General features: G+C 49.2%; 1 protein-coding gene across 5 annotated transcripts in view; it reads right to left on the bottom strand.

Moving 5' to 3' along the window:
- The window catches only part of nme7 (NME/NM23 family member 7), a 241,436-nt gene that overhangs the window by 9,318 nt on the left and 214,894 nt on the right, over window positions 1–17,224 (bottom strand). For all 5 annotated transcript variants that reach the window (XM_065009467.1, XM_065009469.1, XM_065009468.1 and 2 more), the window contains one exon: window positions 4,122–4,229. In XM_065009467.1, the coding sequence (XP_064865539.1) occupies window positions 4,122–4,229 (108 nt within the window). The remainder of the gene's footprint in view (window positions 1–4,121; window positions 4,230–17,224) is intronic.

The raw sequence follows: 17,224 nt of genomic DNA, 5'->3' as shown, positions 1-17,224 counted from the left end.
TGTCTCCATGTGCTGCAGTGACCATGCAGACTGACCACAAGTGTCTCCATGTGCTGCAGTGACCATGCAGACTGACCACAAGTGTCTCCATGTGCTGCAGTGACCATGCAGACTGACCACAAGTGTCTCCATGTGCTGCAGTGACCATGCAGACTGACCACAAGTGTCTCCATGTGCTGCAGTGACCATGCAGACTGACCACAAGTGTCTCCATGTGCTGCAGTGACCATGCAGACTGACCACAAGTGTCTCCATGTGCTGCAGTGACCATGCAGACTGAACACAAGTGTCTCCATGTGCTGCAGTGACCATGCAGACTGAACACAAGTGTCTCCATGTGCTGCAGTGACCATGCAGACTGACCACAAGTGTCTCCATGTGCTGCAGTGACCATGCAGACTGACCACAAGTGTCTCCATGTGCTGCAGTGACCATGCAGACTGACCACAAGTGTATCCATGTGCTGCAGTGACCATGCAGACTGAACACAAGTGTCTCCATGTGCTGCAGTGACCATGCAGACTGACCACAAGTGTCTCCATGTGCTGCAGTGACCATGCAGACTGAACACAAGTGTCTCCATGTGCTGCAGTGACCATGCAGACTGACCACAAGTGTCTCCATGTGCTGCAGTGACCATGCAGACTGACCACAAGTGTCTCCATGTGCTGCAGTGACCATGCAGACTGAACACAAGTGTCTCCATGTGCTGCAGTGACCATGCAGACTGACCACAAGTGTCTCCATGTGCTGCAGTGTCTCGTGGTCAAGCAACAACAAATGCGCTCCTTGAGTGACAGGGGGAGGGACTAAGTCTGTGTGTAAAGCCTATAGCAATATGTTAGACAGGACTATAGCAGTAGACAGGACTATAGCACTATGTTAGACAGGACTATAGCAGTAGACAGGACTATAGCAGTAGACAGGACTATAGCACTATGTTAGACAGGACTATAGAAGTAGACAGGACTATAGCAGTAGACAGGACTATAGCAGTATGTTAGACAGGACTATAGCACTATGTTAGACAGGACTATAGCAGTAGACAGGACTATAGCAGTAGACAGGACTATAGCAGTATGTTAGACAGGACTATAGCAGTAGACAGGACTATAGCAGTAGACAGGACTATAACAGTAGACAGGACTATAGCAGTAGACAGGACTATAGCAGTAGACAGGACTATAACAGTAGACAGGACTATAGCAGTAGACAGGACTATAGCAGTAGACAGGACTATAGCAGTAGACAGGACTATAGCACTATGTTAGACAGGACTATAGCAGTAGACAGGACTATAGCAGTAGACAGGACTATAGCAGTATGTTAGACAGGACTATAGCAGTAGACAGGACTATAGCAGTAGACAGGACTATAGCAGTATGTTAGACAGGACTATAGCAGTAGACAGGATAATAACAGTAGACAGGACTATAGCAGTAGACAGGACTATAGCAGTAGACAGGACTATAGCAGTAGACAGGACTATAGCAGTATGTTAGACAGGACTATAGCAGTAGACAGGACTATAGCAGTAGACAGGACTATAGCAGTAGACAGGACTATAGCAGTATGTTAGACAGGACTATAGCAGTAGACAGGACTATAGCACTATGTTAGACAGGACTATAGCAGTATGTTAGACAGGACTATAGCAGTAGACAGGACTATAGCACTATGTTAGACAGGACTATAACAGTAGACAGGACTATAGCACTATGTTAGACAGGACTATAGCAGTAGACAGGACTATAGCAGTAGACAGGACTATAGCACTATGTTAGACAGGGCTATAGCAGTAGACAGGACTATAGCACTATGTTAGACAGGGCTATAGCAGTAGACAGGACTATAGCACTATGTTAGACAGGACTATAGCAGTAGACAGGACTATAGCACTATGTTAGACAGGACTATAGCAGTAGACAGGACTATAACAGTAGACAGGACTATAGCAGTAGACAGGACTATAGCAGTAGACAGGACTATAGCAGTATGTTAGACAGGACTATAACAGTAGACAGGACTATAGCACTATGTTAGACAGGACTATAGCAGTAGACAGGAGTATAGCAGTAGACAGGACTATAGCAGTAGACAGGACTATAGCAGTAGACATGACTATAGCACTATGTTAGACAGGGCTATAGCAGTAGACAGGACTATAGCACTATGTTAGACAGGACTATAGCAGTAGACAGGACTATAGCAGTAGACAGGACTATAGCAGTAGACAGGACTATAGCAGTATGTTAGACAGGACTATAGCAGTAGACAGGACTATAGCAGTAGACAGGACTATAGCAGTAGACAGGACTAGACTATAGCAGTATGTTAGACAGGACTATAGCAGTAGACAGGACTATAGCAGTAGACAGGACTATAGCAGTAGACAGGACTATAGCACTATGTTAGACAGGGCTATAGCAGTAGACAGGACTATAGCACTATGTTAGACAGGACTATAGCAGTAGACAGGACTATAGCACTATGTTAGACAGGACTATAGCAGTAGACAGGACTATAACAGTAGACAGGACTATAGCAGTAGACAGGACTATAGCAGTAGACAGGACTATAGCAGTAGACAGGACTATAGCAGTAGACAGGACTATAGCAGTATGTTAGACAGGACTATAACAGTAGACAGGACTATAGCACTATGTTAGACAGGACTATAGCAGTAGACAGGAGTATAGCAGTAGACAGGACTATAGCAGTAGACAGGACTATAGCAGTAGACAGGACTATAGCAGTAGACATGACTATAGCACTATGTTAGACAGGGCTATAGCAGTAGACAGGACTATAGCACTATGTTAGACAGGACTATAGCAGTAGACAGGACTATAGCAGTAGACAGGACTATAGCAGTATGTTAGACAGGACTATAGCAGTAGACAGGACTATAGCAGTAGACAGGACTATAGCAGTAGACAGGACTAGACTATAGCAGTATGTTAGACAGGACTATAGCAGTAGACAGGACTATAGCAGTAGACAGGACTATAGCAGTAGACAGGACTATAGCAGTATGTTAGACAGGACTATAGCAGTAGACAGGACTATAGCAGTAGACAGGACTATAGCACTATGTTAGACAGGACTATAGCACTATGTTAGACAGGACTATAGCAGTAGACAGGACTATAGCAGTATGTATGTTAGACAGGACTATAGCAGTAGACAGGACTATAGCAGTAGACAGGACTATAGCAGTAGACAGGACTATAGCACTATGTTAGACAGGACTATAGCAGTAGACAGGACTATAGCACTATGTTAGACAGGACTATAGCACTATGTTAGACAGGACTATAGCAGTAGACAGGACTATAGCAGTAGACAGGACTATAGTAGTATGTTAGACAGGACTATAGCAGTAGACAGGACTATAGCAGTAGACAGGACTATAGCAGTAGACAGGACTATAGCAGTGCGTGACTGTTCCCAGTCCAGTGTAGTGGTCCTATCCTCTCCACTCCGTTCTGGCCCAAAGTGGTTCGTCTGGGCGCTGGAATGTGTTAGGCAGCTCAGCTCAGCCAGTCACCAGGCTAATGATTAACAAGGAGCCATTTGTCCCTAGCCTGGCTGCTCTGCTCACTGCTCAACAGATCAGGAGCTCTGCGCTCTCTCTCCCTCTCTCCCTCCCTCCCTCCCCAACAATGACGTCCAACAGGTCAGACCCCCCCCCTCCCTCCCTCCCCCTCCCTCCCTGCCCTACTAAACAATAGGTTTGTTTCTAAATGCCCTGCTATTCTTTTCCAGTGGGATCTGTAGCGTAGCGGCTCGGCCCACAGACTGGAGTCATGAGACTGTCCTGCTGTTGCTGCTTTAGTCTATATCCCAAATGGCACCCTATTCCCTATATAGTGCACTACTTTAGACCAGGGCCTATAGGGCCCATAGTGCACTATGTAGGGGAAAAGGTGCAATTTGGGACCTAGCTCCATTCTGTTCCTGGTCTGGTCACTGTGAGATACAAACAGCAGTCTGAATGGACATCAATTGCTACTCCTCTTCTTATGAGCTTCAGTGCTAAACAGATGAATGATTGTGGGTTTTAAGAGCTACTCTGAAATACTAATGTGTGGATGAATGAGATGCCAGTATGTATGTACCTCCAGTATCCCGTCTTCGGGGAGGTCAGTGCAGTGGACAGCATTCTGTACTTTGGTTTTACCATACAGTGCTCTTAACGAGTCGGGACGAAGATGACGAGCAATCTCCTGGGAAAGTGGAAAAATACATTTGTTAGCATTAATAGGAATAAACAGAATGTTTCCGTAACCATGGAGGGGGTTCATCCCATAACCATGGAGGGGGTTCATCCCATAACCATGGAGGGGGTTCATCCCATAACCATGGAGGGGGTTCATCCCGTAACCATGGAGGGGGTTCATCCCGTAACCATGGAGGGGGTTCATCCCGTAACCATGGAGGGGGTTCATCCCGTAACCATGGAGGGGGTTCATCCCGTAACCATGGAGGGGGTTCATCCCGTAACCATGGAGGGGGTTCATCCCGTAACCATGGAGGGGGTTCATCCCGTAAACATGGAGGGGGTTCATGTCTAGATGACTGAAATTAGAGGGACTATGCCAACATTGAGACATGTCAAGGCAAGTCCAATTAAGGCCAAATGGTAAATAGCCCACCGATTTTCACCTACCTCATCCACATACTGTTTTTATTTATTTACTTTTCTGCTCTTTTGCACACCAATATCTCTACCTGTACATAACCATCTGATCATTTATCACTCCAGTGTTAATCTGCAAAATTGTAATTATTCGCCTACCTCCTCATGCCTTTTGCACACATTGTATATAGACTGCCCCTTTTTTTCTACTGTGTTATTGACTTGTTAATTGTTTACTCCATGTGTAACTCTGTGTTGTCTGTTCACACTGCTATGCTTTATCTTGGCCAGGTCGCAGTTGCAAATGAGAACTTGTTCTCAACTAGCCTACCTGGTGAAATAAAGGTGTTCTCAACTAGCCTACCTGGTGAAATAAAGGTGTTCTCAACTAGCCTACCTGGTTAAATAAAGGTGTTCTCAACTAGCCTACCTGGTTAAATAAAGGTGTTCTCAACTAGCCTACCTGGTTAAATAAAGGTGTTCTCAACTAGCCTACCTGGTTAAATAAAGGTGTTCTCAACTAGCCTACCTGGTTAAATAAAGGTGTTCTCAACTAGCCTACCTGGTTAAATAAAGGTGTTCTCAACTAGCCTACCTGGTTAAATAAAGGTGTTCTCAACTAGCCTACCTGGTTAAATAAAGGTGTTCTCAACTAGCCTACCTGGTTAAATAAAGGTGTTCTCAACTGGCCTACCTGGTTAAATAAAGGTGTTCTCAACTAGCCTACCTGGTTAAATAAAGGTGTTCTCAACTCACCTACCTGGTTAAATAAAGGTGAAATAAAAAATCAGAGGAACACTAGCCAGGGATGGTTCCCCCCAGTACGATTCAGTCTAGTTAATATCAGAGGAACACTAGCCAGGGATGGTTCCCCCCCAGTACGATTCAGTCTAGTTAATATCAGAGGAACACTAGCCAGGGATGGTTCCCCCCAGTACGATTCAGTCTAGTTAATATCAGAGGAACACTAGCCAGGGATGGTTCCCCCCAGTACGATTCAGTCTAGTTAATATCAGAGGAACACTAGTCAGGGATGGTTCCCCCCCAGTACGATTCAGTCTAGTTAATATCAGAGGAACACTAGCCAGGGATGGTTCCCCCAGTACGATTCAGTCTAGTTAATATCAGAGGAACACTAGCCAGGGATGGTTCCCCCAGTACGATTCAGTCTAGTTAATATCAGAGGAACACTAGCCAGGGATGGTTCCCCCCAGTACGATTCAGTCTAGTTAATATCAGAGGAACACTAGCCAGGGATGGTTCCCCCCAGTACGATTCAGTCTAGTTAATATCAGAGGAACACTAGTCAGGGATGGTTCCCCCCAGTACGATTCAGTCTAGTTAATATCAGAGGAACACTAGCCAGGGATGGTTCCCCCCAGTACGATTCAGTCTAGTTAATATCAGAGGAACACTAGCCAGGGATGGTTCCCCCCAGTACGATTCAGTCTAGTTAATATCAGAGGAACACTAGCCAGGGATGGTTCCCCCCAGTACGATTCAGTCTAGTTAATATCAGAGGAACACTAGCCAGGGATGGTTCCCCCCAGTACGATTCAGTCTAGTTAATATCAGAGGAACACTAGCCAGGGATGGTTCCCCCCCAGTACGATTCAGTCTAGTTAATATCAGAGGAACACTAGCCAGGGATGGTTCCCCCCAGTACGATTCAGTCTAGTTAATATCAGAGGAACACTAGCCAGGGATGGTTCCCCCCCAGTACGATTCAGTCTAGTTAATATCAGAGGAACACTAGCCAGGGATGGTTCCCCCCAGTACGATTCAGTCTAGTTAATATCAGAGGAACACTAGCCAGGGATGGTTCCCCCCAGTACGATTCAGTCTAGTTAATATCAGAGGAACACTAGCCAGGGATGGTTCCCCCAGTACGATTCAGTCTAGTTAATATCAGAGGAACACTAGCCAGGGATGGTTCCCCCAGTACGATTCAGTCTAGTTAATATCAGAGGAACACTAGCCAGGGATGGTTCCCCCAGTACGATTCAGTCTAGTTAATATCAGAGGAACACTAGCCAGGGATGGTTCCCCCCAGTACGATTCAGTCTAGTTAATATCAGAGGAACACTAGCCAGGGATGGTTCCCCCCAGTACGATTCAGTCTAGTTAATATCAGAGGAACACTAGCCAGGGATGGTTCCCCCCAGTACGATTCAGTCTAGTTAATATCAGAGGAACACTAGCCAGGGATGGTTCCCCCCCAGTACGATTCAGTCTAGTTAATATCAGAGGAACACTAGCCAGGGATGGTTCCCCCCAGTACGATTCAGTCTAGTTAATTCAAACACAACCAGTAATCTGCTCAATAGTACTGTTTGTTCATTTTATCAGAGGAACACTAGCCAGGGATGGTCCCCCCCCAGTACGATTCAGTCTAGTTAATTCAAACACAACCAGTAATCTGCTCAATAGTACTGTTTGTTCATTTTATCAGAGGAACACTAGCCAGGGATGGTTCCCCCCCAGTACGATTCAGTCTAGTTAATTCAAACACAACCAGTAATCTGCTCTTCTTCTTTCAGAAGAGACAAGAAGAAAAGCTGCAATAGTACTGTTTGTCCATCTTGAGATGCCGTAGCCAGTATACACTTCCTCAAAATAGTCAGAATTAATCTAAGACAACTCAAGAAGTCTGTCATTTAGTTAGACTTTTCTTTTTTTTTGCCAAAGAGATCTTAGTTCTAACTAAGATGTTTGGTGCAGCATTTCTCAAGTTAAAAAATATGCATTAAAACTATTAGTCTTTTGTTGAATGATAACAAACACTTCATTGAAGAATCCCTGCTGTTGACCAATCACGAAGGAGCGTAGATTTCGGCTTGCCTCCGGATTTTTTTTTCTCTCTTCACGAACAGACAAAAAAAAAACTTGACACGAAAAACCAAAACGTCACAAAATGTCTTCATAATTTGGCACGAACTGTTCCAAACTATTTCAGATGGGAAGCAGACACCTTAACAAAGAGGTGAAAGCACTGCCAATGAGCGACAACATGCTTTACATTCTGACGGTTTGCTCCCGAGTGGCTCAGCGATCTAAGGCACTGCATTTCAGTGCAAGAGGTGTCACTGCAGTCCCTGGTTCCAGGCTACATCACATCCGGATGAGGTTGGGAGTCCCATAGGGTGGCGCACAATTGGCCCAGCGCTGTCTGGGTTTGGCCGAGGTAGGCCGTCATTGTAAATAAGAACTTGTTCTTAATTAACTGACTTGCCTGGTTAAATAATTATTCTCTGCAGATCCTCTCAAGATCTGTCAGGTTAGATGGGGAGCGTCGCTGCACAGCTATTTTCAGGTCTCAGAGATGTTTGATCGGGTTTAAGTCCGGGCTCTGGCTGGGCCATTCAGAGACTTATCCCGAAGCCACTCCTGCGTTGCCTTGGCTGTGTGCTTAGGGTCGTTGTCCTGTTGGAAGGTGAACCTTCGCCCCAGTCTGAGGTCCTGAGCGCTCTGGAGCAGGTTTTCATCAGGGATCTCTCTGTACTTTGCAACATGAATCTTTCCCTCAATCTTGAGTAGTCTCTCAGTACCTACCGCTGAAAAACATCCCCACAGCATGATGCTGCCACCACCATGCTTCACCTTAGGGATGGTGCCACCACCATGCTTCACCTTAGGGATGGTGCCAGGTTTCCTCCAGACGTCACACTAGGCATTCAGGCCAAAGAGTTCAATCAGACCAGAGAATCTTGTTCCTCATGGTCTGAGAGTCTTTAGGTGCCTTTCGGCAAACTCCAAGAAGGCTGTCATGTGCCTTTTACTGAGGAGTGGCATCCGTCTGGCCAGTCTAACATAAAGGCCTGATTGGTGGAGTTCTGCAGAGATGGCTCTCCTTCTGGAAGTTCTCCCATCTCTACAGAGGAACTCTGGAGATGAACCCTCCATGGGTTTTAGTGTGAGGGAGAGATGAACCCTCCATGGGTTTTAGTGTGAGGGAGAGACGAACCCTGGATGCTGGAGCCTGCTGGATGCTGGAGCCTGCCTAGCTTGCTGGATGCTGGCGCCTGCTGGATCCTGCCTAGCCTGCTGGATGCTGGCGCCTGCTGGATGCTGGCGCCTGCTGGATGTTGGCGCCTGCTGGATGCTGGAGCCTGCCTAGCCTGCTGGATGCTGGCGCCTGCTGGATGCTGGCGCCTGCTGGATGCTGGCGCCTGCTGCGCCTGCTGGATGCTGGAGCCTGCCTAGCCTGCTGGATGCTGGAGCCTGCCTAGCCTGTTGGATGCTGGAGCCTGCCTAGCCTGCTGGATGCTGGAGCCTGCTGGATGCTGGAGCTTGCCTAGCCTGCTGGATGCTGGAGCCTGCCTAGCCTGCTGTATGCTGGAGCCTGCCTAGCCTGCTGTATGCTGGAGCCTGCCTAGCCTACTGTATGCTGGAGCCTGCCTAGCCTACTGGATGCTGGAGCTTGCCTAGCCTACTGGATGCTGGAGCTTGCCTAGCCTGCTGGATGCTGGAGCTTGCCTAGCCTGCTGGATGCTGGAGCCTGCTGGATGCTGGAGCTTGCCTAGCCTGCTGGATGCTGGAGCCTGCTGTATGCTGGAGCCTGCCTAGCCTACTGGATGCTGGAGCCTGCTGGATGCTGGAGCTTGCCTAGCCTGCTGGATGCTGGAGCTTGCCTAGCCTGCTGGATGCTGGAGCTTGCCTAGCCTGCTGGATGCTGGAGCCTGCCTAGCCTACTGGATGCGGGAGCCTACTGGATGCTGGAGCCTGCTGGATGCTGGAGCTTGCCTAGCCTGCTGGATGCTGGAGCCTGCTGGATGCTGGAGCCTGCTGGATGCTGGAGCTTGCCTAGCCTGCTGGATGCTGGAGCCTGCTGGATGCTGGAGCTTGCCTAGCCTGCTGTTTACCAACTGCCTTCCATATTGGCTGCATGGAGCTCGAGCCCAGGAGAGCAGGAGGGAGGGAGAGAGGAGAGCGAGAGGAGCACGGGAGAGAGAGGAGAGCGAGAGGAGTACGGGAGAGAGAGGAGAGCGGGAGAGAGAGAGAGAGAGAGAGAGAGAGAAGAGCGGGAGCGAGTGAGAGAAGAGCGGGAGCGAGAGAGAGGAGAGCAGGAGGAGTACGGGAGAGAGAGGAGAGCGAGAGGAGCACGGGAGAGAGAGAGAGAGAGGAGAGCGGGAGAGAGAGAGAGGAGAGCAGGAGAGAGAGAGAGAGAGGAGAGTGGGAAATTCGGGGGGAGATTTTCTCAGAGCTGAAATAATTCCTGCCCAAAGTGGGCTCTCTGTAATTGCATTAGTTACCCACAAGTGACCTGGCAGTCGGAGAGCTTAATTTAATTTTAATGAGCCCTACGGAGCGCTAAAACCCTTGTTCTCACAACCATTAGCCTTGGTTGAGAATAATCAGCCTGGACAGAGAGACAGTTGCTTCAGAGCTAGCTAGGCTATCTCATAATACTGCAGGGTGCTATGGAGCTCATACCAGACACGGTTGGATCCTATTTGGAAAAATAACCTTTAGATATGAGGCTTGATCTTTGTTTTGGACAGATTCTGACTGTACCTCTCTACCTCTCTGTCTGTTTCCTGACAGTCTGACATCACTTTAACCCTCTTAAGCCCTGACCCCTATACATAATTGTAACCTTGCCCGGCACCCTACAAATAATGACTCACAAAACACCAACACTGATGGACACTGTCAATGATGTCACCTAGCTGCCCTGCACGGAGGGACGGAGACAAATCCTACTTCCTCCCTTTCTTCCTGCTCTATCTCTGTATGTGTTTGTTGACACCATGAGGCTTGTTGTACCCATGTCAGTAGACCAATAGACGGCTGGTCTTATCTGCTAGAAGACACACTTCAAATGCAACAAAACCGTCTGTCTCTCTGCTCTAATCGTGTAAAACCTATGAAATCCAATCCTACTTTTGTTTCCATATTAAACCATGAATGATGCTGTAAATGGTGCTTCCCATCAGAGCCCAGGGACTTCCTGCCTCTATTTAACTGGCCTACGAACTGATTTCTGGTGCCCCCCATCAGAACCCAGGGACTTCCTGCCTCTGTTTAACTGGCCTACGAACTGATTTCTGGTGCCCCCCATCAGAACCCAGGGACTTCCTGCCTCTATTTAACTGGCCTACGAACTGATTTCTGGTGCCTCCCATCAGAACCCAGGGACTTCCTGCCTCTATTTAACTGGCCTACGAACTGATTTCTGGTGCCCCCCATCAGAACCCAGGGACTTCCTGCCTCTATTTAACTGGCCTATGAACTGATTTCTGGTGCCTCCCTTCAGAACCCAGGGACTTCCTGCCTCTATTTAACTGGCCTACGAACTGATTTCTGGTGCCTCCCATCAGAACCCAGGGACTTCCTGCCTCTATTTAACTGGCCTACGAACTGATTTCTGGTGCCTCACATCAGAGCCCAGGGACTTCCTGCCTCTGTTTAACTGGCCTACGAACTGATTTCTGGTGCCTCCCATCACCATCAGAGCCCAGGGACTTCCTGCCTCTGTTTAACTGGCCTACGAACTGATTTCTGGTGCCTCCCATCAGAACCCAGGGACTTCCTGCCTCTATTTAACTGGCCTACGAACTGATTTCTGGTGCCTCCCATCAGAACCCAGGGACTTCCTGCCTCTATTTAACTGGCCTACGAACTGATTTCTGGTGCCTCCCATCAGAACCCAGGGACTTCCTGCCTCTATTTAACTGGCCTACGAACTGATTTCTGGTGCCTCACATCAGAGCCCAGGGACTTCCTGCCTCTGTTTAACTGGCCTACAAACTGATTTCTGGTGCCTCCCATCAGAACCCAGGGACTTCCTGCCTCTATTTAACTGGCCTACGAACTGATTTCCGGTGCCTCCCATCAGAACCCAGGGACTTCCTGCCTCTATTTAACTGGCCTACGAACTGATTTCTGGTGCCTCCCATCAGAACCCAGGGACTTCCTGCCTCTATTTAACTGGCCTACGAACTGATTTCTGGCGCCTCCCATCAGAACCCAGGGACTTCCTGCCTCTATTTAACTGGCCTACGAACTGATTTCTGGTGCCTCACATCAGAGCCCAGGGACTTCCTGCCTCTGTTTAACTGGCCTACGAACTGATTTCTGGTGCCTCCCATCAGAACCCAGGGACTTCCTGCCTCTATTTAACTGGCCTACGAACTGATTTCTGGCGCCTCCCATCAGAACCCAGGGACTTCCTGCCTCTATTTAACTGGCCTACGAACTGATTTCTGGCGCCTCCCATCAGAACCCAGGGACTTCCTGCCTCTATTTAACTGGCCTACGAACTGATTTCTGGTGCCTCCCATCAGAACCCAGGGACTTCCTGCCTCTATTTAACTGGCCTACGAACTGATTTCTGGCACCTCCCATCAGAACCCAGGGACTTCCTGCCTCTATTTAACTGGCCTACGAACTGATTTCTGGTGCCTCCCATCACCATCAGAACCCAGGGACTTCCTGCCTCTATTTAACTGGCCTACGAACTGATTTCTGGTGCCTCCCATCACCATCAGAGCCCAGGGACTTCCTGCCTCTGTTTAACTGGCCTACGAACTGATTTCTGGTGCCTCCCATCACCATCAGAGCCCAGGGACTTCCTGCCTCTATTTAACTGGCCTACGAACTGACTTCTGGTGCCTCCCATCACCATCAGAGCCCAGGGACTTCCTGCCTCTATTTAACTGGCCTACGAACTGATTTCTGGCGCCTCCCATCAGAACCCAGGGACTTCCTGCCTCTATTTAACTGGCCTACGAACTGATTTCTGGCGCCTCCCATCAGAACCCAGGGACTTCCTGCCTCTATTTAACTGGCCTACGAACTGATTTCTGGTGCCTCACATCAGAGCCCAGGGACTTCCTGCCTCTGTTTAACTGGCCTACGAACTGATTTCTGGTGCCTCCCATCAGAACCCAGGGACTTCCTGCCTCTATTTAACTGGCCTACGAACTGATTTCCGGTGCCTCCCATCAGAACCCAGGGACTTCCTGCCTCTATTTAACTGGCCTACGAACTGATTTCTGGTGCCTCCCATCAGAACCCAGGGACTTCCTGCCTCTATTTAACTGGCCTACGAACTGATTTCTGGCGCCTCCCATCAGAACCCAGGGACTTCCTGCCTCTATTTAACTGGCCTACGAACTGATTTCTGGTGCCTCACATCAGAGCCCAGGGACTTCCTGCCTCTGTTTAACTGGCCTACGAACTGATTTCTGGTGCCTCCCATCAGAACCCAGGGACTTCCTGCCTCTATTTAACTGGCCTACGAACTGATTTCTGGCGCTCCCATCAGAACCCAGGGACTTCCTGCCTCTATTTAACTGGCCTACGAACTGATTTCTGGCGCCTCCCATCAGAACCCAGGGACTTCCTGCCTCTATTTAACTGGCCTACGAACTGATTTCTGGTGCCTCCCATCAGAACCCAGGGACTTCCTGCCTCTATTTAACTGGCCTACGAACTGATTTCTGGCACCTCCCATCAGAACCCAGGGACTTCCTGCCTCTATTTAACTGGCCTACGAACTGATTTCTGGTGCCTCCCATCACCATCAGAACCCAGGGACTTCCTGCCTCTATTTAACTGGCCTACGAACTGATTTCTGGTGCCTCCCATCACCATCAGAGCCCAGGGACTTCCTGCCTCTGTTTAACTGGCCTACGAACTGATTTCTGGTGCCTCCCATCACCATCAGAGCCCAGGGACTTCCTGCCTCTATTTAACTGGCCTACGAACTGACTTCTGGTGCCTCCCATCACCATCAGAGCCCAGGGACTTCCTGCCTCTATTTAACTGGCCTACGAACTGATTTCTGGCGCCTCCCATCAGAACCCAGGGACTTCCTGCCTCTATTTAACTGGCCTACGAACTGATTTCTGGTGCCTCCCATCAGAACCCAGGGACTTCCTGCCTCTATTTAACTGGCCTACGAACTGATTTCTGGTGCCTCCCATCACCATCAGAGCCCAGGGACTTCCTGCCTCTATTTAACTGGCCTACGAACTGACTTCTGGTGCCTCCCATCACCATCAGAGCCCAGGGACTTCCTGCCTCTATTTAACTGGCCTACGAACTGATTTCTGGTGCCTCCCATCAGAACCCAGGGACTTCCTGCCTCTATTTAACTGGCCTACGAACTGATTTCTGGTGCCTCCCATCACCATCAGAGCCCAGGGACTTCCTGCCTCTATTTAACTGGCCTACGAACTGATTTCTGGTGCCTCCCATCACCATCAGAGCCCAGGGACTTCCTGCCTCTATTTAACTGGCCTACGAACTGATTTCTGGTGCCTCCCATCACCATCAGAGCCCAGGGACTTCCTGCCTCTATTTAACTGGCCTACGAACTGATTTCTGGTGCCTCCCATCAGAGCCCAGGGACTTCCTGCCTCTATTTAACTGGCCTACGAACTGATTTCTGGATTCAGTCCACCTTTACAATTTAAACAGAACAGCATTTCTGGTGCCTCCCATCACCATCAGAGCCCAGGGACTTCCTGCCTCTATTTAACTGGCCTACGAACTGACTTCTGGATTCAGTCCACCTTTACAATTTAAACAGAACAGCATTTCTGGTGCCTCCCATCACCATCAGAACCCAGGGACTTCCTGCCTCTGTTTAACTGGCCTACGAACTGACTTCTGGATTCAGTCCACCTTTACAATTTAAACAGAACAGCATTTCTGGTGAAAGAGAGATTGTTAAAGTTTCTCTGTAGGAGATGTTTTGTTGTACAGTACTAACGTGCATTGGCCCATGAAATGACCACTCAAAACAGCATACAGAAGCAGCAGTGTCCCCTCCCTGTTCTCATGGACTGCATCCCAAATGGCACCCTATTCCCTACATAGTGCACTACTTTAGACCGGAGCACTATTCCCCTATGTAGTGCACTACTTTAGACCAGAGCCCTATTCCCTATATAGTGCACTACTTTAGACCAGGGCCCTATTCCCTATATAGTGCACTACTTTAGACCAGAGCCCTATTCCCTACATAGTGCACTACTATAGACCAGAGCCCTATTCCCTACATAGTGCACTACTTTAGACCAGAGCCCTATTCCCTACATAGTGCACTACTATAGACCAGAGCCCTATTCCCTACATAGTGCACTACTTTAGACCAGAGCCCTATTCCCTACATAGTGCACTACTTTAGACCAGAGCCCTATTCCCTACATAGTGCACTACTATAGACCAGAGCCCTATTCCCTACATAGTGCACTACTTTAGACCAGAGCCCTATTCCCTACATAGTGCACTACTATAGACCAGAGCCCTATTCCCTACATAGTGCACTACTATAGACCAGAGCCCTATTCCCTATATAGTGCACTACTATAGACCAGAGCCCTATTCCCTACATAGTGCACTACTTTGGGCAGCCATGGATGTTCTAATGATGTAAGAGCCATCTAATTAGGATCAAAGCCTGAGGGCATGACGGGAATCACTCCAGAGCTCACTGCCATGGTTACCACCACCTCTAGTGTCTCTCTATCTCTCTCTCTCTCTCGTCTCCATCTGTCTCTTAATTCAATTAATGGGGCTTTATTGGCATGGGAAACATGGTGGTGGTGGTGGTGGATGTAGTGGTGGTAGAGCACTGTGAGAATGAACTGGGGGATCTGTCTCTCTGTCTCTCAATTCAATTCATGGGGCTTTATTGGCATGGGAAACATGTGTTAACATTGCCAAAGCAAGTGAAGTAGATAATATACAAAAGTGGAATAAACAAATAAAAATGAACAGTAAATATTACACTCACAGAAGTTCCAAAAGAACAAATGTCATATTATATATATACAGTGTTGTAACGATGTACAAATGGTTAAAGTACAAAAGGGAAAATAAATAAACATAAATATGGGTTGTATTTACAATGGTGTTTGTTCTTCACTGGTTGCCCTTTTCTTGTGGCAACAGGTCACACATCTTGCTGCTGTTATGCAACACTGTGGAATTTCACCCAGTAGATATGAGAGTTTATCAAAATTGGATTTGTTATTTAATTCTTTGTGGATCTGTGTAATCTGAGGGAAATATGTCTCTCTAACATGGTCATACATTGGGCAGGAGGTTAGGAAGTGCAGCTCAGTTTCCACCTCATTTTGTCTTCTCTTGAGAGCCAGGTCTGCCTACGGTGGCCTCTCTCAATACCAAGGTTATGCTCAATGAGTCTGTACACATCTCTCTCTTCCGTCTCCCTCTCTCTCCCAGTCTCCATTTGTCTCTCTCCCCGTCTCCATCTGTCTCTCTCCCAGTCTCCATCTGTCTCTCTCCCCCCCGTCTCCATCTGTCTCCCCCCCGTCTCCATCTGTCTCTCCCCCCGTCTCCATCTGTCTCTCTCCCCGTCTCCATCTGTCTCTCTCCCCCCGTCTCCATCTGTCTCTCCCCCGTCTCCATCTGTCTCTCTCCCCGTCTCCATCTGTCTCTCCCCCCCGTCTCCATCTGTCTCTCTCCCCGTCTCCATCTGTCTCTCTCCCCCCGTCTCCATCTGTCTCCCCCGTCTCCATCTGTCTCCCCCCGTCTCCATCTGTCTCTCTCCCTGTCTCCATCTGTCTCCCCCCGTCTCCATCTGTCTCTCTCCCCGTCTCCATCTGTCTCTCTCCCCGTCTCCATCTGTCTCCCTCCCCGTCTCCATCTGTCTCCCCCCGTCTCCATCTGTCTCCCCCCCCGTCTCCATCTGTCTCCCCCCATCTGTCTCCATCTGTCTCTCTCCCCCCCGTCTCCATCTGTCTCTCTCCCCGTCTCCATCTGTCTCTCTCCCCGTCTCCATCTGTCTCTCTCCCCGTCTCCATCTCTCTCTCTCCCCGTCTCCATCTGTCTCCCCCCCGTCTCCATCTCTCTCTCCCCGTCTCCATCTGTCTCCCCCCGTCTCCATCTGTCTCCCCCCGTCTCCATCTGTCTCTCTCCCCCGTCTCCATCTGTCTCCCACCCCGTCTCCATCTGTCTCCCACCCCGTCTCCATCTGTCTCCCCCCGTCTCCATCTGTCTCCCACACAGTCTCCATCTGTCTCCCACCCCGTCTCCATCTGTCTCTCTCTCCCCGTCTCCATCTGTCTCTCTCCCCGTCTCCATCTGTCTCTCTCCCCGTCTCCATCTGTCTCTCTCCCAGTCTCTACCTGTCTCTCTCCCAGTCTCCATCTGTCTCTCCTCGTCTCCACCGGTCTCTCCCCCCGTCTCCATCTCTCTCTCTCCCCGTCTCCATCTCTCTCTCCCCGTCTCCATCTGTCTCTCTCCCCGTCTCCATCTGTCTCTCTCCCAGTCTCCATCTGTCTCTCCCCCCGTCTCCATCTGTCTCTCCCCCCGTCTCCATCTCTCTCTCTCCCCGTCTCCATCTGTCTCTCTCCCCGTCTCCATCTCTCTCTCTCCCCGTCTCCATCTGTCTTTCTCCCCATCTCCATCTGTCTCTCTCCCAGTCTCCATCTGTCTCTCCCCCCGTCTCCATCTGTCTCTCCCCCGTCTCCATCTGTCTCTCTCCCCGTCTCCATCTGTGTCTCTCCCCGTCTCCATCTGCCTCTCTCCCGTCTCCATCTCTCTCTCCTCGTCTCCATCTGTCTCTCCCTCCATCTCCATCTGTCTCTCTCCATCTGTCTCTCT

Source organism: Oncorhynchus nerka, linkage group LG25, assembly GCF_034236695.1.
Source record: "Oncorhynchus nerka isolate Pitt River linkage group LG25, Oner_Uvic_2.0, whole genome shotgun sequence".
Taxonomy (NCBI): Eukaryota; Metazoa; Chordata; class Actinopteri; order Salmoniformes; family Salmonidae; genus Oncorhynchus; species Oncorhynchus nerka.
This window is presented reverse-complemented; position numbering and strand designations above follow the sequence as displayed.